Source organism: Echinops telfairi, unplaced genomic scaffold, assembly GCF_000313985.2.
Source record: "Echinops telfairi isolate 266 unplaced genomic scaffold, ASM31398v2 ScPeMD7_7420;HRSCAF=8458, whole genome shotgun sequence".
In the NCBI taxonomy this organism is placed as follows: domain Eukaryota; kingdom Metazoa; phylum Chordata; class Mammalia; order Afrosoricida; family Tenrecidae; genus Echinops; species Echinops telfairi.
The window spans coordinates 4,303,372-4,330,557 of NW_022111320.1; the positions used below are offsets into that span (position 1 = coordinate 4,303,372).

General features: G+C 43.6%; 3 protein-coding genes across 4 annotated transcripts in view; 1 reads left to right on the forward strand and 2 right to left on the reverse strand.

Annotated features, from left to right (window-relative positions):
• The window catches only part of GFM1 (G elongation factor mitochondrial 1), a 50,948-nt gene extending 29,966 nt beyond the window's left edge, over nucleotides 1-20,982 (forward strand). The window contains exons 13-18 of the mRNA XM_045297380.1: nucleotides 786-868; nucleotides 12,796-12,958; nucleotides 14,356-14,500; nucleotides 18,439-18,599; nucleotides 19,352-19,405; nucleotides 19,610-20,982. Coding sequence (XP_045153315.1) covers nucleotides 786-868; nucleotides 12,796-12,958; nucleotides 14,356-14,500; nucleotides 18,439-18,599; nucleotides 19,352-19,405; nucleotides 19,610-19,741 — 738 coding nt within the window. The 3' untranslated portion in view covers nucleotides 19,742-20,982. The remainder of the gene's footprint in view (nucleotides 1-785; nucleotides 869-12,795; nucleotides 12,959-14,355; nucleotides 14,501-18,438; nucleotides 18,600-19,351; nucleotides 19,406-19,609) is intronic.
• LXN (latexin) lies at nucleotides 905-9,160 on the reverse strand. 2 transcript variants are annotated; one of them, XM_004704117.2, is made up of 6 exons: nucleotides 8,930-9,158; nucleotides 7,477-7,539; nucleotides 4,925-5,102; nucleotides 4,452-4,588; nucleotides 1,519-1,581; nucleotides 905-1,247 (listed from the first exon to the last, which is right to left on the reverse strand). In XM_004704117.2, exons 1-6 carry the CDS (start codon nucleotides 9,056-9,058, stop codon nucleotides 1,149-1,151), a joined length of 669 nt encoding a protein of 222 aa, XP_004704174.1. In that variant the 5' UTR covers nucleotides 9,059-9,158; the 3' UTR covers nucleotides 905-1,148. The 2 variants fall into 2 exon arrangements, with proteins under 2 accessions (XP_004704174.1, XP_045153316.1); XM_045297381.1 differs by lacking the exon at nucleotides 1,519-1,581 and having other exon boundaries at nucleotides 8,930-9,160.
• Nucleotides 20,983-22,767: 1,785 nt separating the features above from the next.
• RARRES1 (retinoic acid receptor responder 1) overlaps nucleotides 22,768-27,186 on the reverse strand; it is a 56,612-nt gene continuing 52,193 nt past the window's right edge. The window contains exons 5-7 of the mRNA XM_045297661.1: nucleotides 26,184-26,320; nucleotides 23,378-23,440; nucleotides 22,768-23,294 (exon numbers count right to left, since the gene is read on the reverse strand). Of these exons, the coding sequence (XP_045153596.1) occupies nucleotides 23,121-23,294; nucleotides 23,378-23,440; nucleotides 26,184-26,320 (374 nt within the window). The 3' untranslated portion in view covers nucleotides 22,768-23,120. The remainder of the gene's footprint in view (nucleotides 23,295-23,377; nucleotides 23,441-26,183; nucleotides 26,321-27,186) is intronic.

The window sequence follows — 27,186 nt, forward strand, 5'->3', positions numbered from 1 at the left end:
AACCTTTTTATATTTTTAAAACACTGAGGACTTCTAGAGTCAAGGCTTGGGATTTGAACGAGGACCACCCACTCAGCCCAGGCTGGGGACCATGGCGCCCCAGCCTTCGGGGGAGAAACCTGAGGAAGGCTGCCACCAGCCCCCACTCCGTCCCCGTTTCTCGCTGGTCGGACTCTCCCAAGACAATCCCCGAAAATCCTTACACCCAGAGTGGGCCAGGCCTATGTCTTTCTGGCAAGTTTGTGTATGAATATGAATACAAACAGAAACAAGCTATATGACTTACGATTTTAAAGTATCTTTGAGTCGAGATAGAAAAGCTCTGGCAATAAAATCACTTATTATTCCAGTAAATCTATAATAATGAACAACGGTCAAGTTTTAGTGAACAGATGAATGCAGTTAAGTGTTAATGAATCCATTTAAATGAGAAATTATAGACAAATCTGTAAATTTAGTCTGCATTGTTTAATTATGTATCTAATCCATAGAAGATACTTACATGATTTGTAGCTTGCTTATTACAGCTAAATGTATTAGCTGTACCTAAGGTATTTAAGATACTTTGAATTTTTAAATGTTTAAGTTTAAATGTAGTGTTAATTTATATTGTTCATGAAGAAAGGATTGGTTAAGTTGGTAAACGTCCGTTCAGCATATGTAAGAATTAGCTTATTTTGCCTTAGAATATAGAAGGGTATAAAAATTAGGATTTTATCCATTATGCATCTTTATTAGCAACATTGACTTCCCTTCCTCCACTCCTCCTTCCCTTCTTGTCTTAGAGGATGGAAAGAGAATACGGCTGCCCCTGTGTCACAGGAAAGCCTAAAGTTGCCTTTCGAGAGACCATTGCTGGCCCTGTCCCGTAAGTATGCAGTGGAATTATTTATAATTATGAGGCTGGAATTGAAGCTTTTTATTATGGAATATACATAGGACTATGCTGTAATTAAGATGTCTTTAGACAGTGACACCTTTCATTATGCAATTGATATAATTCTGTACTATAATCAAGACATTTATAACAAGAGAGACACTTTTGGGTTGAATGGAGTTGGCTCCTTACACTGGACACAAATGAAAACTAGCGTGCACATCACCGCAGGCCTGTTTTCACTACTTCATCGCAGTGCGTGGGCCCTGGCTTACTCTACGTGTGCTTCCTTTGGCAGCCGGCTGTTATGCTTTACTTTAGTGCCATATTGGGGGTGCCAGAGAACTTGCATCTGCCAGGGAATGATCTCCTGCAAGTAAAGGAAACGCATGTCAGGATGAAACCCAGAAAGTAGCTACAGATCCACAGTTGGGTTTATATTTTGCTAGAGGCAAGCACTGAGCAGTCCTCATCAAGAGTAGTACAAAACAAGTGAAATTGGTACAGAAGTATAAATGCTTCAGCCTTGTGCCTCTCTGAATGCACATGCATTTAGATGTAAAATCCCAATGAAGAAACCACCCTGCAGCTATGAAACGTGTGTTCAGAGAGCCATCACATTAAGGTAAGTGATACTTTACCTGAGATGCAATGTCATGAAGCAGAATGGTGTAGTCTAATTCAATAAAGTCATCATTTCTTTGCTATGATAAAAATAAAAACCTGGTGTTTAAACTTAATATCATTAGCAAAAATAGCACTTTAATTTTTAAGATCAGTTTTCCTTAAGAAATGATTTTAACACTTCCCTTTAGGTAAAAAATGTCGTCTATTTTTAGTTAGCCTGAGAGATAAATTATCCTCCTACAGTTTCCTAGAGAGAATTTTAAACGACCATTTAAATGATTGCTTTAAAGACTTTATCTCCCTGCCGCAACCCCCACCCCCTTTTATTTTGGAAGTTGTAGGGTAGCAGCTTCTTAACCTGACAGTGTTGTTTCTTAAAGAACCCATCATGTCTCCATTGTTCGGAAAAGCTGCATATGAGGGATAAACTGCTGAACAAGTGTTTACATAAAAGACAACACATTTTTAATGGAATTCTCTCTAGAAAACTGAGAATACAGGCAATCCCCAGGTAACGAATGAGATCCACTCCTATCTGTCAAGGGTTTTTCAGAAGGTTAAGTCAGAAGAGGTGTGTCCTGTTGTTCTTAGCCAGACTTGAGTGTAAGGACAGGGTTCAAGTCTTTCCAATGATTGAGAAGCACATGTGCGGTCAGCGAAGGTGATTGTGATGAAAACATTTGCAGTGAGCAGGTGCTGGTCTGGTCATTTCCAAGGGAGGGCAAGAACCAGTCAGACTTTCATGACTAGGGACGGACTGATTGTAGTTCGAGGAGGCACACGTAGTTATCTGATACCGCAATTAAAGTAAAGCTTTGATCTGTACTGCTGCTTGCTTTGGAAAAGAACTATTTTCTATCATCAGCCACCTGGAAATGCTGTCTTTGCCTAGTTTAAACCAGTGATTTGCTAGGCTGACCCAGGGCTTCTAAAGGTTTCTATTATTTGATGTGAGAAACAATCCCTGGGCTCTTAGGGGCAGTACCAGCGCCTCAGCCTTGATTGGTTAACATTTCTGGTTTTTCTTGTCACTGTCATCAGGTGGATTCTGAATGACAGCGACCCTAGGCTAGCCTTTGTGGGTTTCCAGGATTGTCGCTTTTTACAGTAGGAATTCTTATCGTTCTCCTGTGCAGCAGCTGACGGTTTTGATCTGCCCACCTTGTGCTTAGCAGCTCAAGCGTAACCACTGCATCACCAGGGCTGGTCAGCAGTGACTACAAACGTGGCCTCAACATCAGAGAAAGTATTGCTTTAAAGGGTGCTTTTCTTATAAGCAAGAAGTAGCTTTTTCCCTTTGACTATACCAACAAAGAATGTCCTTTTAAGATGATAGAAAAACATCAGTCGTTTCTTTACATGTTGGATCTTAATAATATATAAAAGAAAAGTAATTATAAAGATGGGCTGTAATTTTTTGAAGCTCCTCATATGGCCTGAAGCAGTGATGCTTCATCTTTCATGTTGACAGTGGAAGACTTTGAGATTTTCATGAGTGCCCTGAAACTACAGGTTGGCAAAAGGTTACAGGAGTTTTTCATAACACTACCAGCATTATCTTGTGCATATTTTGCTGGAAATACAAGTTCTACATCATGATTCTGGTTTTAAGGCCCCTGTAACCTAGACCCAGGTACTCACTTAGTTGGGGTCTCAGGACTTGCAGGCTGTAGTGAGTGAAGTCACTGAGTAACACTAGATCAAGGGCTGTTTCGGTTGTGCTGTACATGGTAGGAGTTTGGCTTCAGGAGCATTGTCAATGGATGGCCTGCCCTCCAGCTGTAATAGGTAACAATGACTGCAGAAGCCTCTGGAGAAAAGGTGCTTCAGCCGCCTTGTGGTTTGTTGCCTACAAGCTGGAACAAGTCAGCTGGGAAGTCCTGCTGTAAGGAGCTGCCTGAAGGTGTGGTTTCTCTGCACGCCACTAGGTACTGGTTGGAATGTTCCTTTCTTTTTTATCTCTTAACAAAGCACAAATCAGTAGGTATTCTCAAAGAGTTTACTCTAGGAGCCTTGGTGGGTTATGAGTTGGGCTGCTAACTTCAAGGTCAGCAGTTCAAAACCACCAGCTGTTCCTCGAGAGAAAGATGAAGCGTTCCATTTCTGTAAGATTTGCACTCTTAGAAATTCACTGGGGCAGTTGAAATTGGCTTGATAGTTGTGAGCTTTGAAGGTTTTAAAAAAAGCATTTCTAAGCAGTCATCAGATTTAAGAAAAATTTTAAAGCTAGGACAAGTGTATGTAAGATTGCAAATGATGACTGAATGGGAAAGAAAATTGTGTACAAGCGAAAGGATGAGTGGCGAACTATTTGAGAGGCATTATAGCAAGTGTCCCAAAGATTGAGATACTGTTTTTGTTCAGGCTCATGGGGGAGGGCGATGGGCTGTGGGGGCGGTTTGCCGGTCTCTTTGTCACTCTGGGACATTCTAATATGCAGTAGAGTCGAGTCAGTATTGCTCTGTAAACGTACCTAAGATTTTGTCCTTCCCAGGCTCCTAGTGAACCTCTAGACCTTTTTCCTCCAGAAGAGGGTTTGAGTAAAACATCACAATCAAATCTAGCTTGCCTCACACCAACTATTGTGCCATTAGAAAGTGCAGGGTCCTTCGCAGTCAAAAGTGTTCTGTTGAAATCCTTGGCTTTGCCTTGCTACTGTGCTGCTGCCAGGCTAGCGTGAGCCCAGGGAATGCAGAGTAGCCCAGCCCTTTGTTTGTAAAGGACGTGGAAGCAAATGAAGCCTTTCGTTGCTTCTCAGCCAAACCCAGTGACTGTCTGGAGCAGCTGCCGCTGCTTTGGATTCTTCCCACACGGTTTACCTTCTCCTGCCCTGATTCTAACTGACCTCTCCTTTAAAATAACAGGTTCCGTGTTTTCCATACACATCAGTTTCAATACTCCCAATAAATATTCGCTGTGTTAGTAGTGTCTTACAGAAATTACTTACCACTTGCTTGACGGTTTGAATTTTGACCATTTTGTACCATGTGTTTTCAGTAGAATTCTGCCATATTATATAACCACAGGCGACCCAGGCTAAATGCCGAACTGGTTTCATTTCGGGAGGCACATTCCCAAAACTGTCTGGTTGGGGAAGTATTAAACGATAGATAATTAAATGTGATTATTTCATATACTCAGATTTAACTATATCTAAATTCTAAAAAAAGAATTAAAAGTTGAATTCTAAGTCATATCACTTCTGTGTGCAGGAAAAAAAATGGATCTATCACGTTTCTTTTTTTTTTTTTCTATAATGTTTCAAAGCCTCTCTTTTACTATAGTTGGACTTGATTGCTAATGAATGTTTTTGCAATAGCCAGTTAAGTAAGTAGTGGTTACTGTCCAACAGTTTTGAGCATAGATAATTGAGAGTTTAACATTGGAAACACGCCCTTCCCCTCGTGTTCTATTTGATACCTGGAATATTTTGCGCTTCTAGTGGTTCTGCCGTGGACTTGAGTCTCTGATAAAATGTAGTATCTTCTTTATCTGGGTTCGTGCCGATTTCTCCTTCAAACGTGAAGCTGACTTCTGGTGCGGTGTCCTGCCCCGCAGGAGGGTAGAGGACTTCGGCCGTGCAGTTCACTGTTATTTGCTGTTGAGAACATTTTTACAAAAGACCCTTACATTTAGACTATTTTTTCTTGAGATACACAATTTAAAGCTTTGGCTCTTGACATTGTTGCTTCAGACCAATCTTTTTATACACATGCACACACACACTCTCTCTCACTGCCATTGAGTCTGTGCTGACTCGTAATGACCCTAAGGACAGGGTGGAACTGCCTCTGTGAGCGCCGAGACTATTTACTGGAGTAGAAAGCCTCGTCTTTCTCCCGGAGAGTGCCTGGTAGTTTTGAATTGTCGATCTTGTGGATAGCAGCCCACCCCCACCAGGCCTCTTTTCCCAGAAGTGTCTAAGTGGAACTGACCCCACTATATTTCCTGGGAGATCACTGAGGTATCCTTAAAAAAAAGAAAAACTTACAAAGCCTCATAACCTTGTAAGTTCATCTTAGAACTCTGAACGTATTTCCATATTAAGGTGGTATCCATTGGCCAGACAAGATTTTTCTCTGTTTATACACTGACTCCAGGTGCTGGTTGCTTTTTAAGCTTCCATGACTCCTACTCTCTGCTCCCAAAAGTACAGAACTAGTCTCAAACCCAGAGACAGAAATCTAGATAGAACTGTAGGAGACCAGAGCAGTGAGTTACAAACTTTGTAAAGATGGCTGGCTTAATATCCTTTTAATGAATTCCTTATGTTAGCCTGGATTGTGCTCCACAGAAGGACACGGCTTTTAAAAAAAAATTCAAGGTGGTTGTGGTACAAGTTGCAGTTCTTTTCCTCCTCAGACGTGTCTCATTAATAACTTGACAGGTGCATAATTTAGAAGTGTTTCCAGCCCTACAGCTGAATGTCCCGGATCTGAAGGTGGTGCCACGTGGCCATTCTGTCACTCCTGAATACCTGAAAGCACGTTTTCACTCAATATGCAATTAAAAACAATGGGAAAGGCTTATACAAGTGATCATGAGTTAGGAGTAACTTGTTCATATGGCATAAGCTCAGATCATAATATTATATATAGTATTTACTCATTTTTGCTTTAAAGGACAGACATTTGCTTCTGATAGTTTTGGGAGGCTGAAAGTCCAAATCATGGTGGGTCCGGCTGGCTTCCTTGTTGGTAGCCCTGGGGACTCCTTGATTCCGTGGCAGTTCTCACGTGGCATCTGTCTTCCCCAGTATGTGTTTGGTTCTCTGTCTGTGCAGCTCTTGACACGGCCCACGAGCCGTCAGGCTGCGAATCCACACTACACTGATTGGTTACATTCTCCTAATACTCTCTGTGGACGGCAGTGGCATGACATTTGATTTGATTATATCTCTATGGATAGGAGTTAAGATTCCAACATTTTGGTCGTGGAACACAATTTAGTCCCCAACAGGAGGCAGTGGCAGCTTGTCTAAGGAATGAGGAAGGCGCAGGAGAAGAAAGTTGAGGGAGAGAAGAGAGACCAGGCTTGGCATCCTTGAGTCTAAGCCCTCTCCGTGTTCAGCCCAGCTGCTCTCATTCTATCAAAGCATATTCTTTGGGGGCTTCGTAGGCTGCAGGAGAGGGACCGCATGGTGATGGCATCAGGCAGCATGGAGAGAGAGATTTATTGAAGAGGGGGTTCCTGTCAGCCTCCTCCTTTCAATTCGGCAACACCAAGCCCTGCAGCCTGGACGCCTGAGCCCCTTTCAGGAACGGCCTGCTTGTTGCTGATGGATGGAGAAAATTTGGCCACAGTTGAGGAGAACTAATGTGGGGGCCGAGGAGGCTGAAAAGAAATGGGGTAAAGTGGCCTGTAACCGCAGAACAGGATCCAGCATCCATATCAGGAAGATGGCTGTCGCATCTGACTGGACACATTGTTCATTTTAGAAAGCGGGGCTCCTGCTCACTGTTCTTGTGGTTGGAGTTAATGTAAAGAATATTTCCACTGCAGAAACTGATCACCAAACTAATCACCACGTCTTTGATGTGGTGAAACGCCTGTGAAACAGTTCACTCCAACTACTGAGCTGAGTAAGCACAGGGCAGCCCGTGTTTTCCTCCTTGCTCACTGGGTCCTCCGCCCTTTCAAGGGCTGACCATCGGAGAGAGGTTGGGTTGGAAGAGACAGAGAGAGTTCCCAGGCAGTATTTCTTTTTAGAGGAAATTTTAACTGAACTGAAGCAAATAGAGTCTGTTTTCTATATAGCACATTACAAATACTTCCTGGATTTTGGAAAACACAAAGAAAACGGACCTTTGCCTGCTTTGCTCGTGGGGGACAGTATTTTATTAGGGATAAGGCATTCGTGTTAATTTAGGAGAAAAATAAAAGGCAACGCTGATCGTATGATATAATCCACTAAAACAGTCTGGAATATCTAGACTCGGTTTTTGTTTAACAATAAGGAATGTTTCACTTACTTTCTGGATAATTTCTTCCACAGAAAATTTAAGGCGATACTTATGCCCTCCTCCTGGAATATCCTAAAATTAATTAAGAGAATGTGGTAGAGATAAGAAAATTCTGTAACAATTGACTCCGTTCTTTGTGTTGTTAGAGGAATCCATTCTCCTTTGGTTGGGGAGCTGGGCTGGTGTGGGTAAAAAATTGAAGCCTTTGACCATGTGGGTGCTGCCTAACTTACCAGGGCCCCTCTGGTTTATTTTGGAGAGAACAGAAGGTGGGGAGAAAGCATACAAAAAAAGTGGGCAGGCACAACTCACATTCAGCCATCGGGCCCTCCTAATAGCTGGATATGTGGTCCGAAATTCCATACATAAAATACTGAGGCAATTTTTAATTCTGATGGCAATGAAAAATAGGACATACCTTTGAAAAGATTTCTGGTATAAAGCCAGCCCAGTGTGCCCTTCAAATACTGTTGAATGAAGGCAAATTCCATTTTGAGTCAGATTAGCTGCAAAGTGGAGACTTAACGAATAGTAGGTATTTGACTAGTAAATTAGCCTACAAAGTGGTGCCTCTATAGTTTTGTAAATTTTAAGACACTTTATGCCAGTATGTTATCTGGTGCCATTTCAGAATAACACCCTTTCCTTGTTCAGTTACAGCCTCTCACAGCCTGTTCAGTTACAATTATGTAAGATAAATAAGGGAGGAACTCAAAATGCACTGGCTTTTAGTGTATGGGGGGGAACAACCACCTTCTTTGGGGGTGGCTGGGGCATTAAACCTTTAACCCTTGAAGCACAGGAACCATCATTTAAGGCAGGCAGTGTGCTTATTCTCATTTTGGTTGTGCCTGGCTCTTGCTGTTGATCCCCCCCCTCGGATTTGGGTCAAAGGATCTAATAAGGATTGGTCGTCAATATTTGGCATTGGAGACTGGAGTAACTGGATGAGAAGCGTCGTAGCAGTGTTTAAGATTCTTTTGAACGGTTGCTACTGATTGCACTTGGAGAAAACGTTAGCTGCCACCTTTCTTTCGGAGCATTTCCCATTTTCTGATACCAAAACCAGTCCAACCCAAACCAGTCCCACCTGCTGCCATCTCGGTTTTAACGACTCATTGCCCCCCTGCAGGACAGAGCCGAGCTGCCCTTGCGTGCGACGGGGCTGCAATCTTGGTAGAGGCAAACAGAGGAGCAGCCCCCCCCCCCTGCTTGCTCAGAAAAACTGCTGGTTTCTTTGCTTTACTCTGGAAACAGCCCCGTCACCTGAGAGTGGGATGTGACAATCTTGGCCGCCTAGACCAGAAGTCATCGGCCTGTCTCAGAACCGAGGCCCAAGAGGGAAGGGGGTGCGGGGCGGAGGCGCGGCGCCAAATGAGACCTTTGGCCCGTGGAGGGAGCCACCCCGTCCTCCCCCACCTCCCCCGCTAGCCCGTGTCCACCGCCCCTGCGTGGGACTCACCTCCATGCTGGCCTGTTTGACTGTCTGCACCAGAAACACCTTGTGAGGAGTCCCTTGCTGGTAGTTGATGCAGTTCTCCGCCACAGAGGCCGCCCTGGAGGCTGGGAAGTGGGTCGGTGGGATTTCCATGACTGCTCAACTGAGCAGCCACTGCGCAGGCTTAAAGGACCGGACCCGGCGGCACTCGTCCTGCCTGCTGCCCGGTGGCCGAGTCGGGAAGTCTGCACGCCAGCCTCAGGCTGGGCGTGGACGGATCGGGAGTTTCCTCCTTCCCCCCCTCCTTCCTCCCTCCTTCCTCCTTCCCTCCCTCGGCTTCAGGAAGCTGCTTGCTGCTGGGCTCGCGCGTCTTGGCGCAGGGCCCCGCCCCGCGGCCGCTGCCTCTCCACGGCCCGGTTCTCCCCTTGGCGGAGACCCGGCGGGCAGCAGCTCCCGTTCCGGGACCTTATCCGTAACCTTTAAAGCTTTGCGAGGACGGCTTTTAGGGTCTCTGACGCTGTAGGCGTATCCTACAGCCGGCCTCCTCCCCAGGGACGCGAGCCTGGTTGTTTGCTGGCACACAGGAGCACCCCGCCCGCATTGTCCTGCCAGGTGCAGGGTGCAAAGGTGCCCCAGGTAGTGATTCTATCCTCTCCCTCTGGAATCTCCTTGGGAGAAGAGCCCAGGAACACACAGGCTCGCTTTCCGCTGGAGAGCCTGGGGGGGGTGGGGGTAGGGGCAGACGCTATCATCAATGTGGGGGATTATATAATTCAAATCAAGAGAAGAAATGTGCCCCCCCCATTCTGATTTTAGAAGAGGAGGACTGGATTTAACACCACTATTTCCAATTGAATCACTGAAGGTTTTGCCTAAGTATTAAAGCATACTTAAAAAGTGAACCTCCCACAAAGGATTACACCGAAAAAGCATTGAACAAAAGCTGCTTAAAAGCAGGGGCCGACTTTTACTAGGCACTACGTTTTCTCACTTCAGTGTTCTTAATTCCCTTCTTATGTCACTGTAAAGGAACTGTCACTCGGACTATTCTTTGGCTTTGGCCTAGATCCAGAAGCTAAGCTTCCTTTGAGTCAGACCAGGCTTGTGCTTGGCTGGTTGGCTTGGGAATAGCCATTTCTTTGCTCTTTTTTAATTCAAAATGGATTTTTGAAGGTTCTTTGGTAGACCTACCTATATATATTGGGTACAGCGTTAAGGAAAAGTTACCAAAAATATGCTTATAATGTGTTACCTTTCTCATATACCTTTTTGAATTTATTTAGTCTTTCATTGAAGTAAGTATATTTTTTAAAAATTCAAGACACTTCCTTTCTAGTTATATTAGCTAGCAGCATTAAGTAATTAGGGGCGGAATTTGTTTCTAAATGGCGGGATTAGTGTCTCCTGTTAAAGCTTTTCCTAAGAAAGGAAAGGTGGTTTCCTCTGTCTACCTTTTGAGGGTGGGGGCATGAGTCATGCATTCGTCAGCCAGTCTTTGAGGCTGGATTGTGTGGCGCTGGATTGTTGGAATGAAGTCTCCGGGGATGGTGTCTAGGGAAGATGGTGTCTAGGGAAGAGGGCAGCGTGAGTGCAGATGACACAGAGCCCTTCGCTGATGACGAAATCTTAGGCTTCACAGATTATTAGCACTGACTTGTGTGATTGCTATTTAGAGCCGTGAGTATGGAATACAATATGTAAGCTTCCGAGCTGAAACCACCAGCTTTGAAATTTTATGAATGTGTTTACCATGTGTAGATCAAGATCGATAACATGATTGGTGACATGAGGCTCTTTTATATATATGAGTATTACATTGCTCTCTCTCTATGTATGTTAAAACGGTGCCCTTACTAGGCTGGCAGGAGTTTTGACAATCATGTGTTCAGGTGAAGGGTGCCTGAGACAACCCCAGAGCACTGCTGTCCCCGGGGAGAGCTCTGCCGGCTGGGAGCTCGCGCTCCGCTGTCCACTGCGGCAGCCACACTCCACGTGCCCATACTGCTCTCCGCTGTCCACTGCAGCAGCCACACTCCACGTGCCCATACTGCTCTCCGCTGTCCACTGCGGCAGCCACACTCCACGTACCCATACTGCGTTGACCCAGGAGCTGCCCGTTTTCATTTCATTTTAAATAATTTCGGTGAAAATAACTATGGTTAGTGATTGCCATGTGGCTCACACAGACCTAGAATTTGCAGAAATGCTATTGTCAAATCTAAAAGAAATTCTTAAATATCTTACAGAGAACGTGTGTAGCCCTGAGGAAATGCCAGTGGGCCACAGTTTGGGAATTTCTTCCGTGATTCAGTGGGGATTTGGCAGTTGGTTCTCTTCTGCGTTCCTGGCAGTTCATGGAACTGATTTTCTCTCAGGAAAACGAGTCTTTCAGCATTTTTTTTGTTTCCTGGCCCACCTGAAGCTCTTTATCACTGGCATATTATCTAAAGGCAATTAATAGGCAGGTTAAGGAGCACTGGAGGTGCAACGGGCTGCTAATTGTAGGTCTCCGGTTCAAACCCACCAGCCGCTCCTTGAGAAAGAGGTGAGACTGTTCTTTTGAAGATTTGCCGTTTTGGAAACCCTAAGGTGCAGTTCTGTTGTGCTCTAAGGAACAAACAGTGTGGGTGGGAATTGTAATCTAGCACATTCACACGGAGGGTCTCTATGAATTCCTCTCTTTGTAGACAGCATCTCCTACCAGTATTGATAGTCCAAACCACTCACCTCTGTGCACCTGAGCCACCCATTCATGACCATTGTCGTGCAGCTACCTGAAAGTCATGTGACAGCAGTTGTAAGGTGTGGCAACATCTTACTGTGTCGAGGGTGGATTCAACTGAAAGGAAGGAATCCATTGCATGCAATAGGTGTTGATGTAATGTTTCTCATGGAAAGAGTAGTGTCTGTGAAGATATGTAAAATTTGTTTGTAAAAAAAGCTTATTGTTTCCTATTAATGTTACCACTAGTGGTTTAAAGGAAACACTGACTTGTGTTTCATTCATGACTTGTCCACGGAAGGACTAGATCCCTCGTTGCCGGTAGTGAAAGCACTTGGCTGCCAATTGAAACGTTTGGCAGTTGGAACCCACTTCCTGCCAGCAGGAGAAAGCTGGGGCTGTCTGCCCCCAGAGAGATTACAGCCAGGATACCTGTAGGCAGGACTCTGGCCTGTAGAGTTACTATGGGTCAGAAATGACTGGGAAACAAGGGAGTTGTATGTGACGGGCTAACAAGTTAGTCCCTGTCAATTTAATACTCATTTTCTCAAGTGAATTATCGCCCCTAAAACCCTGTTGGATTAAGCCAGCTTACAGTGCCCAGGTAGTAAAATGAAAGAGCAACTCTCTCCTTACAGTGCCTCTTTTCAGTGAACTGCTCTGATTCCAACAATTTAAGGAGCAAATGCTACGTGCCAGGGAAGTGGGGAGGCATTCCAGGGAAAGGTTACGTTCTTTGTAACTTAAGGTTAGTAGAACAAGTCTCATTCGCTGCTTTCGAACCAGTTCTGCTTCATAGGGACGCTACAGAATGCCTCATCTAAGGAGTAGCTGGTGGGTTTGAACGGCTGACCTCGCAGTTAGCAGCCCATTGCTTAACCCTTGGCACCATGCAGACACTGTAACAGAAACCTTTGTCCCCATTTCTGATTTAATTACTTGCTTCTTTTGCTTTTTTACTTATGAAGTCCAGAATAGTGGCATTCCCTACCCTCACTCAAAAAAAAAAAAGGTGAATTATTTTTGAGATAAATTCTACAATAAAATTTTGTGGCAAAGTAGTCCTACCCAGAGGGGAAAAATGAACATGGTTAATATGTGTGATTTCGTTTTGAAAGTTCCTTAATGCTCCGTTGGTTTTAACCCCTGTCCCCCAAATCACTTTCAGGTTTGAGTTTACGCATAAGAAGCAGTCAGGTGGTGCGGGCCAGTTTGGGAAGGTAATCGGCGTCCTCGAGCCTCTGGAGCCAGAGAACTACACGAAGCTGGAGTTTGCCGATGAAACCTTCGGGGCAAATATTCCAAAGCAGTTTGTGCCTGCTGTAGAAAAGGTAAACCACACAACAAGCTTCCCTGCAATTCTGTCTCTGAAACACAGGGGTCAACTCCCCGCTTGCATCTCCTGCCACGCTGTCTCCCACGCGTACTGTAGTTGTGCTCCTGCGTCTGCGTCTGTTGTCAACGCTCTTCTGTCTGCTTTAGAAGCTTCCGTTCACTAAGCTCAAGAACTATAAGTATATGCAGGGGCAGTAATGGGAAAGCACCCTGTTTCTTAATCATACTTAGTGTCTGTCTCTTGATAAATTGAGGCTACGTCATCTATTGTAGTTAGCAATTACAATTCATAGTAGTCATCGATTTATCGAAGTTCGTGTGCTGTTGTAGTGGAATGCTTGCTTGTGATGGCCCCAACAGCTGGGCTCTGCTGCGGTCTTTGCGCTTCGGTTCATCAGTGTGCAAACCCGTGTCTTCTTCTGTGAACTGACAGTGAAATGGTTTTCACTCTGCACCCATCACAAAGCTGAGGGTCCAGTACGACTGTGGTGCTGGTTGTGAATTGCTCAGGTGTTTTGCATGTGTAAGGGGTTCATGGGTTTTGTTTGGTGCTCACTTGCGTGGAGGCAAGTGCTTATTCTTATAGATTTAGGGTATTTTTTAAACCTTTTAACTTAAAAGTCCATTTTAGGTTATAATTTTGGTTTCAGAGGTGGTAGCTTTGTTTATAATCATGGTACATCATTATATTATTTTTCAAGACAATGTTTTATCTTTCACACTCTGTAAATCTCCAGGATAAGTGTAGGTGAAGGGATGCTTGGATATTTTTCAGCATATATCACTTACAGTTTCGAAGTGTCAGAAATACGTTGAATTATGTACGCAGCTGTGTACTTATGTTTCCCAGAAAAACTCACTGCACCTGACAGACCTCTGCCGGTATCATTAGTAACAGAATGAACAAGAATAGCAAACATCGAAGTGCGTTCTTTCCATACATGCAGGCTTTTATACAGACCTATAAAGTTCTCAGTCAATGGAATGGAAGGTAATGTTCTGAACTTCTACTTTGAGTGATGCAGGACACATCTGTTGAATGACTGCCAATTTGGAAGTGTTTGTTTTAGGGAATTTGGGGAATTAGTTTTACCTTTTCTCTGTTCCTCTTTGTACAATTACAATCGTGCTGTCTCTATAATGCATTCTGAGAGAATGTAATCCTGAAGGTGGAGTTAGAAGGAAGTGATTGTTATATTTTTTCAAGGACTTGCTCCGCCAGACACCATCATAATAAAGTTTAAATAGTAGAGTTGCTACACTTGTAAACTTCCTTTTTGAAGGGTGAAATGTATATCAAAATGAAAAATTGCTGAGTGCTAATGTTTGTTGAGTTTTGGTAAAGCACCTGCAAGTTCAAGCTACTCACTCCAGAAGTTGTTCTCATTAACAGGGGTTTTTGGATGCCTGTGAGAAGGGCCCTCTCTCTGGTCACAAACTCTCCGGGCTCCGGTTTGTCCTGCAAGATGGAGCGCACCACATGGTTGATTCCAATGAGATCTCTTTCATCCGAGCGGGAGAAGGTGCACTCAAACAAGGTATGCTGTGTGCTGCTCCCACGGCCTCACTGTGGCGATTTCCCCCAGTGACCTGGCAGAGCGGCGGACGGACGGCAGCCCGGTGCGTTTGTCTTGTCCACCCAGAGCATGAGGCACTGCTCCAGGGAGCAAAGACAACATTAACGACACTGCTGTTTTTAGTGGCTTATTCAAATGCCAGGAAATCCATTCATTTGTTAGAATTTTTCATGTACTTGTGTAGGCTTTAGACATTTCGAGGAGGCAGAAGTATTTTGAAAGAATGTACGTAATCACGTAGCTAAGTTGCTAAAATCGTCAGCCCCTCCGCACAGGATACTATGTGTAGTAAAACACTGGCGAACCCAAACCATGAGCCTCGGGCCTCCTGATGATGCTCTGCTTTTGAGAGCGGAAGGTGAGCGACAACTCAGGAGCTCAACGTCAGGGTTAGTCAGCCGAGGAACCTCGAAGCTGTGCCTTGAGGCAAGCAGCTCGTTCTTTCTTACCTCTTCCGTGTCTGTTCTATGGTATTCGTTTTACTGAAGGCCCGAAATGTCTTTGTCCCCGGACAATTAGATTATCACTCAGAAGTAAGACAGTTTTCACCAAAGAAGGTTAAAGTGGAAAGTAGAAAAAATAATTTTTTACATGTCTTATTTCTTAAGTGATCTATAAATCATGACTTCATTGATTCCATATGCATTTTGGACTTCATATTACTTTTTGGTTTCATTTTGCATCTGAAATTGGGTGTTGAGCAAAGCTTTGGAAGAGGAGAGTGAAATCCTTTTCCTTGACCAGGTTGCTGATTCATTGTTTTATTATCTTTATGAAACTAATAGGAGCCAAATAGTAACTAGTGTTTTAATTTTTCAGTTGTGACTGAGAAATGAATTACTTCATTTTCTTATACTAGTTGTCTATTAAATATGCAGTTGAAATATGTGCTATAAAAATCCTGTCACGATCTGAAGATTATGTTAATAGGAGACAGAGAGATGACATCATGAGGAAACTTCTGCCCTGACTCAGAATTAAACGCTTGCCTCTGTCCCCCTAAGTGTTGACCACTTAAGTGTATCTTAAAGTGAGAACTTAGTTATAACCACTCTGCATCCCCAGGTCCAGTTCAAACCAATTAATTAAAAACCACCAGTTGTTTTTAGCTGGCTCTTTTATTGACTAGAAATTGGTAGCTTCTGTGGAGTTACATAAAACCAGATAATTGACATGGTTGTCAATTAATGAAGAGCCTCATTGTTTTTAACTGTTTCTAAATTTAAATATTAGTGAGCTGAAATGGATTGGTATTGGCCATTTTGAACTGGGCAGTCATATGGCTTACTGTGATTGGAATGACAGAGGAACGCTGTCACATTTCAGATGTGTACTGAAGTACGGTGATAGGGTACTGACTGTTCATGTCTTCAAGGAAGTCCAACTGGTTGTACTAGTTTTCAAATTTCTGCAAAAACCACTAATTACTGATGGTAAGAGTGCAAAAGTTGGAACCAGAGAAAAGATCAGTAGGTAGAAAGCACAGCGTTGGTGATAGATGTGAAGCTAGAGATCACATGATAACACGGTTCAAGGCCAATAACTTAATCACTGCAAATTCCTTTTAACAATATGAAGAGCATCTGTATGTCCATGTTGACCTCGCAGGATGTAAAGCATGGGAGTAAATTATCTGTGGAAAGAGTGGGGGAAGTTCAAGATCATCAGTCAGAACGAAGCCAGGGTCCAGCTGTGGAACGGCCCTGCAGGCTCTTGTGCGAGTTCAAGTTGAAGCTGAGGAAAATGAAAACAAGCCCTTGAGAGCCAGCGTGAACCCGGAGTATATTCACTTGCTTTAGAGAACAGATCTCAAGACCAGATTTCAAGCAGTGACCACCAGTGACCAGAGTCCAGATGAATTAGCAGATTGGCATTAAAGATATCATACATGAAGAAAACAAAAAGGTCATTCAGAGGACAGGGGAACAAATACCAAAATGATGCCAGAAGAGACTCTTGAACCAGTGGTTCTCAACCTTCCTAATGCCGCTACCCTTTCATACAGTTCCTCATGTGGGGACCCCCCAACCATAACATTATTTTCATTGCTACTTCATCACTGTCATTTTGCTACTGTTATGAATCGGGTGACCCCCAAAGGAGTCGCGATCCACAGGTTAAGAACCTCTGCTCTTGACACTTTTATAGGGCTGCAAAATTGACAGGAAGAAATGATGTAGTGAAAGAGCTGAACAGAAGATTCCAGAGAGAAGTTCAAGAAGACAGTCAAGTAGTATGAAATTTACAATGATCAACAACTCAATCCTTGCAAACATTTTTTTCTAAAAATTTCTGGAAACCGAAAGGGAAGAATATGCTCAGCATGTCTCTTTTTCTGAAAGATCTGAAGGGAAAAAAAATCAAGCCCTCAGTTGTAATATGGAAGGATTTTTTGGGCAAAAATGGAGTAATTCAAGAAACATCAAAAGAGGATGAAAAGAATACAGAATCACTGTACCAAAAAGAATTGGTTGACATTTAACCATTTCAGGAGGTAAAATCGATGGTGCCATAGGAACAACACCTGCATTGGCAAAGCAAAAGCTTCTAGAAATGGATGGAATACCGACTGAGAAGTTTCAGCAAGTAGCTGCAATACTGGGAAGTGCTCTTAGGATGGGTTCTCTAGAGAAGCAAAATGAATACAGCAGGCATGTGGCTTAAGTCTCAAGTACTGAAGATTAGGTAATGAGAGCCAGATACAAGAGCCAAAGATAGCAAGAAGTTAAGGAGCTTTGCCTTAAAGTCTACATATATTGAACATGATCTATTCCACCGAAGAGAGCCCCTTTCAATTGATTGGCTGCTCATAACAGTTCTCATCATAGAGATGATGACATTACACATGTATCAGCTCTTACAAGAGAGTGACTACAGCATTCATAACTGCCAAACTACATTATTATTGTCAAACCAGAGTCATGGCCCAGCCATATTAGCACAAAAACTTAACCATCACATTCATCTATGCCAACACACTCTGGACAACTTTGGGAAAAATGGGAATTCCAGCACACTTCACTGAGCTCTTGTGGAACCTGTACATGGATCCAGAAGCAATCATTTGGAAAGACCAGGGAATACTGCATGATTTAAAATCAAGAAAAGTGTGTATCAGGGTTGTATCTTTTCAGCGTACTGGTTCAATTTGTATGCTGAGCAGCTTAACCCAAGAAGCTGGATTATATGAAGAAGAATGTGACATCAAGATTAGAAGAACACTTATTAATGCTTGCAATATGCAGATGACACACTGTGGTTGCTGAAAGTGAGGAGGACTTGAAGCTGGGGGAACTTGAGCCGTAGAGGCAGGGCAGAAACTAGAAACTTGGTCTTCTGATTCTCAATTAGACATGGCTAACTTACAAAAGGAAAGGGAAGAAAGATGTCAGGCTTGGCTTGATTGTTGAAGCCTTATTTGAAGGGTGCCCTCCATCATCTTCCTCTCCCTGATAAAAGTACTTTCTTGCCATTAATAGTGTCTGTCAAGGACTACAAAGAAAGCATGGGTTTTCCTTGGTCCAAGACTTAGCAGTTTCCTGACCGTTGGAGATTTTCAGAGGGAGAATACGTATCTCTCAGCTCTGTAATTGAGATGGTTAAGAACTTGATCAGATGTTGTTTCAGACCTCTCTTAGTATTCTCTGTACTTAATGAGCTTTAAGGATACAAATTAGCGTCAAGCATTGCTTGATTAGAATTTCCGTTTTGCAGGGTGACTGTTACTGTACTAGAAAAGTGAGTCCGGATGCATTGTAGCTCTCATTGAGCTTGTTTGTACTTTTGAGAGCGCACCGCCCGCCATCTGCCTTTCTTAGCGCTATCTGCATAGGAAAGAGTTCCAACTTGTTACAGGGAGACTAATCCAGTACTCTGCCTGTATGTTTCTTTGCACCCAGCCCTGGGAAATGGAACATTATATATTCTTGAGCCTGTTATGTCCGTGGAAGTGATAGCCCCAACTCAGTTTCAGGGAACAGTGATAGCAGGGATTAACCGGCGCCACGGGGTCATCACTGGCCAGGATGGAATTGAGGACTATTTCACACTGTATGCCGACGTAAGTACTATTCTATTCGCCCCTGGATGCCTTGTTTTTATTAAACCCAGAAGGAACTCAGAGTTAGCATTTTTGTTTTTGGAGATTGTGGGGCAATTGCAGGGTTTCCCTACTTATTTGCGTCCATACTAGTATCTGGCAATTTTTGTGATTTGGCCTCAGGGCTGCTCTTAAGTGGAAAAGCTAAATTTAAGACTCATTTCATGTAAGCCCTCTGCGAATTTTTCATTATTTTTTTAGATGTGTTATCTTTCTTGCTGCTTTGTTCTAAATATGGTCTCTAGCTTATTGGAATAATATTCCTGTTGCCCCTCCTTTACCTGACTTAAGTCTCCAGGGACAAAGTCTTCCTCATCTTACATAAACCCTCCTTGAAGGCACCTATTTGCACCCATCACTGAGGGGTCCACAGGAAAGCGGAGTCAGGCTTTTCACTAGAAGCAATGCGCCCAAACCAGAGAGCAAGGTGGGGTGAGGAGGGAGGTTGCAGTGGCCTCACGCCAGTTGACAGCCTGGGAGAGGGAAAGATTTGTTTCCAGGGTAACTATCAAATAAATTGATTTTGAAATGAGGGTTTAAGTTTAGGTTAAAAATGAAAATACCTTTTTTCTTTAGCTTCTAGTTCTGTACTCAGTAAGTAATTATTAGAAACCGGAGTCTAAAAGGATTGAATGACTAGGGTGTCTCTGTATTATTTTTTTCAAATACATTTCAGTAAGCGATGCTCAACTGTCTGCTGGGTTTATTTTCAGGTTCCTCTAAACGATATGTTTGGTTATTCCACTGAACTCAGGTCCTGCACAGAGGTGAGCGAGTGTCTGCACTTTTTTTACTACCTTGCTTTTCAATAGACCAGCCCATGGGACGGCTTGGATTAGTTGCTCAGCATACAAATTAAACAAGTAATGTTAAATCCAGGCTTTGCAAGATTTAGCTTGAGAAGTGTAACTTAAAAAACAGCAACAACAAAAAACTTGTTCAGTTTAAGTTTTTTTTTTTTTTAACTCTAGGGCAAGGGAGAATATACAATGGAGTATTGCAGGTATCAGCCATGTGTACCAGCCACCCAGGAAGAGCTTATTAATAAGTATTTGGAAGCTACAGGTCAACTTCCAGTCAAAAAAGGAAAAGCCAAGAACTAACTTTCTTCACTAAGACTGTCAAACTTCCTTAGAATCTGCAACGCTAGACACTTAGCTGAATTCCACGGGGACGGATGAGGGCTGCTGAAACAGGGATTGTCGAAGCCCGTCCTCATATTTGGGAGTTTCTGTTGCATTCAGAGATAAGTCTGCATAATATCTCAACTATGGTGGATTTTATAGTTTCTTGAAAGGTGGAAAATGTGATTTCTGAGATATATTTAATATTTATTTAAGGGAGGAAGAGGCTAATTTTAGTTATACTTCTAAGTTTAGAAAGTATAAACTAAAAAAAAAAAGACATAGGAATTTTCAACCTATAGAAAAGGTGTAAATAATACAAAGACTGTCCTTATGCCTCCCATCTCGATTTACCAAGTAGCAATTTTAAAAAAACAATTCACCCTATCATAATAATTTGTTTTCTTAGATTTGATTCATATATTTGTCTATTAACTATCTAGCTTTGTCTCATGCCTCTATGTATTTTTAAGACTTTAAAAATCACTTTGCTGAACATTGAAAAGTGAATTTCATACATCATGACACTTGTGGGCCTTTAACTCTTAATGCACAGCCTTTTTTCTTATTAGTTGGGATTTAATACATACATCATTCCAAATTTCAGTCAAGTAGAATGTATAATTGCTACCACAGTCAGTGTCCAAACAGTCTTCTCTACATGGACTCCTTGACATGATCTCCCTTTTGCCCCACCTCCATCACTCAGACCCCCAACCCCCACCCCGGAATCCCTTATTTTACTTGCTGCCCCTCTAGGTCCATCGATCCTAGGTTTCACACACTGGAAAATGGAAAAGCATATTACACATCTTCAAGTGGGTGACCTCCATTGACATAACACCTCTGAGATACGCTCTAATACGAACAAACAACAAAAACTGAAGAAAACAACACAAACCAAAAATACAGAAGATTCTGGAAACCACATTAGTGGATAGCCTTTTTATGTCAGAGAGTGGATTCTGTATGATCTAGATATATAACATTTTTCAAATTCTTCACTAGGATATTAGAGAACTGGTTAAAGCTTTGTTTTATGTATAGCTGATTGGTTAAAATTGTGGCTTCTGCAATTCACTTTTAGCTGCCTCTGCTAAAAATGTAAAAAAACTGCCTTGTATTTCTATGTGAAGTGAGAAATAGGCCCTTACACGTGATGTGCTTGTCTATCCATCTTGATGTTTCTGCAGCCCTAAATAATAAAATATGTTTTACAGCGTTGCATCCCAATTTCTTTTACTTGGTAAACATTAGTTGAATTTGTAGTCAACTAATTGAATTTGTCTGCTATAGTATTGCACTTACTGAGGTTGTGAATGAACAGATGCTAAGATTTCATACCTAGAATAGGTTGTGCTTTTCCAAACAGTTCTACCACATCTGGAATTGTCTCATCTAAAGATTATCTCATGCTGCAGAATGTCCTAGGGCATTTGAAGCTGTCCAGGTGGGCAGCAAGGAGAAACACTGAAGTACTGGCCAAACCGATTGTGAAAACTGTGTGTCCTGTCCCTATGCTTTTGTGGGTTGTTAGTTCAGAGGTGATGAACTAGGAACTATAATTCTTTTCCTCTTAGATGATGTAGTGGTGAAAACAATAAAATGTAATCAAACCTGAACTTCTAAGGCTCTTCACATTTCAATGCTTCTGAAATCCGAATGAGTCTTAAAATTGATGCCAAAAGACGTTCTGCAGCCACCAGAGAAGAGGAGGACACTGTGACGTGTGGGAGTGTGCTCCTTTGGAGAGGTCAGCTATCTGCATTGCTGAAACGATAGATGGTTAGATTGCATGGCTGCTCCACGCGTCTTCAAATGTTAACACTGGGGTGCACCCCTAAAATGGTTTGTGCAAAGAAGAGCTGCTATGAACCTTAGTTTATCCATCCCAGTCAGTGGCAAGCAAACTTCCAGATGGGCCTAGCACTTTCAAAGCTGGGAAAGGTCACAGGATAAGTGACAGGATGTTCTAAGGGGAGAAGAAATTAGTATCATGAACCCGTGTCATGGGGAACTATCATGAATTGTCAAATACAGAAGCTTCTGACTGACTTTCTCTCCTGGTTTTGTGAGCCCAATTTCACCACTTACAAACATGTCTGTGAGAACTTGGAGGGTGCCAAGATGCGAGAAAACCAAACCCCAGGTCCTTACAGTGGCAGTAAAAGAAAGGATCCTCCGATTTTGGATGCGCTATTGTATAAATATTCTGCGGAGCTTTTTGACAAGATGGTTTAGGGGACTTCAGTAGAGGGCTTGTCGCCAGTTGTGGCATGATCCAGTCTTTAAGATCGCTCCTCTGGCATGTTGGTAGGAGCGTCTTTGCAGTGTCACACACGGTCAGGTAGGTGTCTGAGCTTGCCAAGGCTCTGAGTGCTGGGGCTTCTGGTTAGCTGCCTCAGAATTGGCAGCTTGTAAAAATCAAGCAGGTGTTCTTAGGAAGAGAAATGCAAAGGACTGGAGTGTTTAATAGAAGAAAAAAACAACATCTGCTACAAAAGAAACATTATCCTTAAAGTTTACATTTTGGAAACTCCTCTCTTTAGTAAAAGCTTCTCATTTTCTGTCAGTGTAGATTAAAACTAAAATATTGGTATGTCTTAAAAGCCGACACTTTTTAACTAAGTGTTGATTAATGACCATGGCAAAGGGTTTTTAGGAAACTCATGTAAGGATTCCAGTAAATCATGCTAATTTCGAGAGTGAATCCATTTTTCTTGCCTTAGGCACTTCACTGAGTGTTATACTACAGATTGTGTGTGCTTTTAGAAATTAGGCCAACACAGGGTCCAGTGCTGTACTTAGAAATGAAAATTGTAAATATTTGATATCCTCTCAATTGCACTTCTGTTCCATTTAATACGTGTTCACAGACACTCAAGTTTATTTGGTGAGGCATTTTGCATAATTTCTACTTGTGAAACTTAAGCAGTATTACGTTTTCATATAATTAGAATTTAGCACAAATCTTGTCTGTGTATACACACCTCTACAAACACATATAGAAATGAAAACCTTTATTTAAAAGTAGATGCCAGCTTAAAAAGGAATGCTTGCTTGAAATCATTTTTTAAAAGACAAGTTTTTTTGAAAAATTCCAGTTACAGCCATCAACCAAATGCCTTAATTTTGCATTTTCTGGCTGAAACTACTGAGGGACTTGGTGGATGACCCTAGAGCTCTAAGCGGAGGCAAGTGTGCCCCTGAGCCCAGTGAACAGCCAAGCCAATTGGACCAAAAAAGGAAACGCCTTCTCGTTTTGAGTAGTACAATCGCAGGCTTTCCGGAACTCATCAAACATCCAATGCCTTCTCTGTGTTCCACCAAGGACAGGCTAGGCTGTTGAGTAGGTAATTCAGTTCAGGACTGGGGCGAGGCTGGTGAAGTTGCCGAGGGGCACCGGGGCAGCAGCAGATCCCTCTTCAGTTCCAGAGGCCTCCTCTGGTGCCTGGGGGTCCTGACAGCGGTACTGCACTTTCGGGGGCTTGCCAGGGTACCAGACCAAGTGAATACGGCAGGAGACGATTTCCTAGTAAAGGAAGAGGTGAGACAGTATTACCTTCGGCAGAAACTTCTGATAAAAGTGGTTCTGCGTACAGTTTTGCATTTTACCTGTGTTGAGAACTCATGGAGTAGAACAGTGTAATCAAAATCAATTGCATCCTCATCCGTTTTCTAGAGGAAGGGAAAAAAAGTGTCATGAATGGGGCGTGTTTATATTAGCTCGGAAGTCGTCCTTTGCTAAAGGAACCCTGGCTTTGGGGGGGTTCCTTGAATCCCCTCCTGTCCCTTCGATTCCAGCCTCAATTCCTTCCGTCGTATCCAAGGTCATGGGCTCTCCTCTCTCTTACTGGGTTATACAGAAGTACAGCTGGATGTATCACCAGTTTTCTCTCGAAAATGTGTGGGTGTGGGTGGAGGCTGAGGTCTTTGGGGTACCCAGAGAATCTTTTAGCAACTTCAGAAATCTAAATGCTGTCTATACACTTCAGGTTACTGTTAGCCTCGCTATTGCAGGCAGTTGGACAGGTGAAGGGCAACTAGCATGTCTAGAATGCCTCCCATGGTCCTAGTTCTGTGTAGAGACACCTCACCCTTGCGCTCTCAACTCTGAATGAGTGTGTATCATGGGCCTGGCTTTACAGGGAAGGTTACCTACAGCCCAGGGACAAACGGGAATTCAGACCCAGATCTCCTGACTGAATTCAGCCCACGTCCTTCCAGCTGTCCCACACTGATTCCAAACCAGTGCATCTCTATTTATAGGTAGGGAAAATATCTGCGCCATCTCTCTTAGCCACTGATTTTTATAAATTTTACTAGTGAGGAAGCCAATGTCTTTTCTCAATTTCCTATTTGATGCTTTTTGGGGGGAGCACAGGTGTTTTTGCCAATAAAAGAAATGGAGGAGAAAAAAAGTTAAATCTCTGCATTATCATTTTGGCCTCCTACCAGATTTTTATTGGGCATCCTAAAATCCATGAAAAAAATAGAAAGCACTCAACAGAGGTTAGGTCTTGTCTTCCTTTACCTACATGGATGGGGATTTTTACAAGGTACGAAGTTTCCAGCAGGTGGGCTAGTGGAGGAATCGCTGGATAAGCCAGACCCGTCTCTGGAGACTGGCGTTTCAGGGCGGGCTTCCTGCCTGCCTGCTGGCTTAACTGGGCTGTTGCATCTGAGTCAACGCTGCAGAGTTAGGGAACTCCTGAGGGGACAATCTGACGTCTTTTTCATTAAAGCAAACCAAAAACCCCAGCGCAGGGAGCCTGTTCTGAGCCAGGGTAACCCGCTGCTTCAGAGTAGAGCTGCGCTCTGGGGTTTTGGCGGCTGTTCTTGATGCGAGGTTGCCAGGTGTGTGTTCCTCAGCACCACTGTGCGCATCAGAACGGGTAACCTTCCTGTTGGCAGCAGAGCGGAGTCCTAGTGCACCAGCCAGGGAGGGCTCTGCCTCTCATTAAGAGCAATTTCTGGAAGGTTCCAGTTACCATTCCAGCATTGCTGATTGAGAGTGTTTTTAGCCTTACTTGACCCTGATTTGAGTTGGTGACTCCTGACCCTGGAGGGAAATGGTTATCCCAGCATGTTTGACCCCAGCTAGCTTGTGTTATGAGTGTGATATTTGTCTCAGGCATCGGTGCTCCCTGCATTATTTCTCAAGGCCTGTTTATGCTACATATCTTTATAATAATAATAATAATAAAGGTTTCATGTGTAAATCAAAAAGTGTTCGCTCAGCCCTCTTGCTCTGCTCTGAGAATGACATTCCCAAAGGATTTTAGGCAAAAAAAGAGGCCTTGAAACACGGTGACTCCATGTGACCAGCTTTCCAGTGGCAAACACGGGTATGTCAGTGCAGGCGGCTGGCTCCACTCAGTGCTTAAAAGTCCTGCTCCATCTGATGAAGACGGGGTGCAATGCTATGGAAACGCACCCTGGCATCGCCGCAAGCATCTTTCTCAGAAGCCCCCGGAAGCCAAAGCAAAGAGCACAGTAGACCTGCAGAAGCGGGCCTTCCACACCCCGGCCTGGTCCAGTAAGTACTTCAGGACCCGACTGCCCTCACAAGGAAGTCCACCAACTGTTATTTTTCAGATGACAGAAACCCACGCTTTGGCTTTTACTCAAATCCTCACCGCCCTAATTGGTGATGACAGACTGTTAGGCATTCTAGTCACACAAGGTTCTGAGAAGGAGCAATCCGCAGTACGGCCTTAGAACTACGGCTTGGATGAGGTGGCCCTGCCCCTCTAGCCACCCACTTGCCAGCCTCTCCTGGCACCCCTCCTTGCCCACTCTGTTCCAGCCACAGAGCTCGCCCCAGTGCTGTTTCTCCATCCTAAGCAGTCCCTGCCGCCTTGAGGCGCTTCCCTTGTCGGAGGTACGGCTGAGGACTTTGAGGCCTTTGCGCCAGTGTCACCGCTGCTCAAGCTCCCAAAGAACTCCAAACTCCCTGCCGTTGAGTCACTTCGGACTCACAACTACCCTACAGGATGTAGTTGAACTGCCCCTGTGGGTTTCCCAGCCTGTAATTCTATAGGAGCAGAAGCCTGGTCTTTGTGGTGGTTTCAAACTGCTGACCTTGTCATTAGCAGCCAGTATACCCACTACCCCACCAGGGCCTCCTTATTGGATGACGAGGGAAACTACACCAGACACTGCATTTCCTTTCCCCATGTCATGCCCCTCCCTCCATCGCACTTGCCACCAGTGGATAGGTATTTACTGAGTTCATCTCAGGACAACAGTGTGATGTTCATTGCTGTATCCAGGAGCATAGCAGGCACTCAGCTATTTGTTGAATGAATGAAATGCAATTAAGACGTCTCACCGTGAAATCAGGAGTTCACATGCAGTCTTCAGAACACAGCCTAGCTTGTGCCCTTAAAGGTACAAGTATACGCTCCATGTTTCTTACCCACTGTTGCACACCGATGAGCTGTACCATGTAGTAGTGCAAAGACTGGGTCGTCTTCTCCCACATCACGTAAGAGCCTCCAAGAAAAGCCAGATCCCAGACGGGTCTCAGAGAGGGATCGATGTGTCCATGGCTGTCTGACAGGGAGAAAACAAGCACGCGTGTATTGAGGCACGTTTGAGTTTTCTTAGTGAACGGAGAGCTTACACTGAGACATCAGATGTCTCTCAAGACCTGGAGCTGGCCAGTGATTGCCTGGGGTCTTGAAATTAATGGAGAATCACAGGTTTCAACTTGCCACACCAAGTAAATCTTTGCAAAAGCTAGGATGGCACAGTTACTCTCCTACAGCCTTGCTGGTTGACAAGTGTCTGTAGTTAAATGGAAACGTCTATGATCTCCATGTCAGCGTCTGGTTTGTGTCGTGGTCTTTGCTTTTCTCTGATCATCACATTTAGAGCTAGTCAGTGTTTGGGCAGCATCTGTGTCTTTTCCCCAGCTATAAAGCAGTCATCTGGGTTTTTCCTGTGACACTGTTTCTGTGTCCGAACTCCTTTCAACTCCACATGTATTTATCATCAAAGTATTACACTGCTAGGAGGTAGGGATACAATGACCAATAAGTGACCTTTAGTGATTTTCAGGAACTCAAATTTTAGCCAGTAATTAATTTATGAAGTAACCGCTTGTGAATCATCGTTTTGCTCAATTTGGCAGAAGACATTCATCCTTCCTCTATCTTATGGTCCAATGATAGTAAAATAACTAAGGAATACTAATGGGCACATTCAGGAGATGCATCCTGATCGATGCCGTAATCCTTCGCGTATATTCTGTGTTGGCAGAACTTGAGTTGGCTGCTTTGTTTGTAGTGGTATTCAATTGAGAGCGTGCATTGCTTGCTTGGGTGCTGGGAGGGGTAGGAAGGTGGGTCCCTGTATTGCACATGTTTGTAGTGTAGAAATGGAGCCGATGCGTCCCTTGAAAGGAAGAGGACCGAGAG

Excerpts from the sequence above, each read along its gene's own strand:
- LXN (XM_004704117.2), bottom strand. The coding sequence starts at position 9,058 with ATGGAAATCCCACCGACCCACTTCCCAGCCTCCAGGGCGGCCTCTGTG. Across the intron at positions 1,582-4,451 it reads TTCAAACCGTCAAGCAAGTG|CAAAGAAATGATGACTTTAT; the intron begins GTAAGTAATTTC and ends TTTTTATCATAG. Across the intron at positions 1,248-1,518 it reads TTCATGACATTGCATCTCAG|GAGATCATTCCCTGGCAGAT; the intron begins GTAAAGTATCAC and ends CTTTACTTGCAG.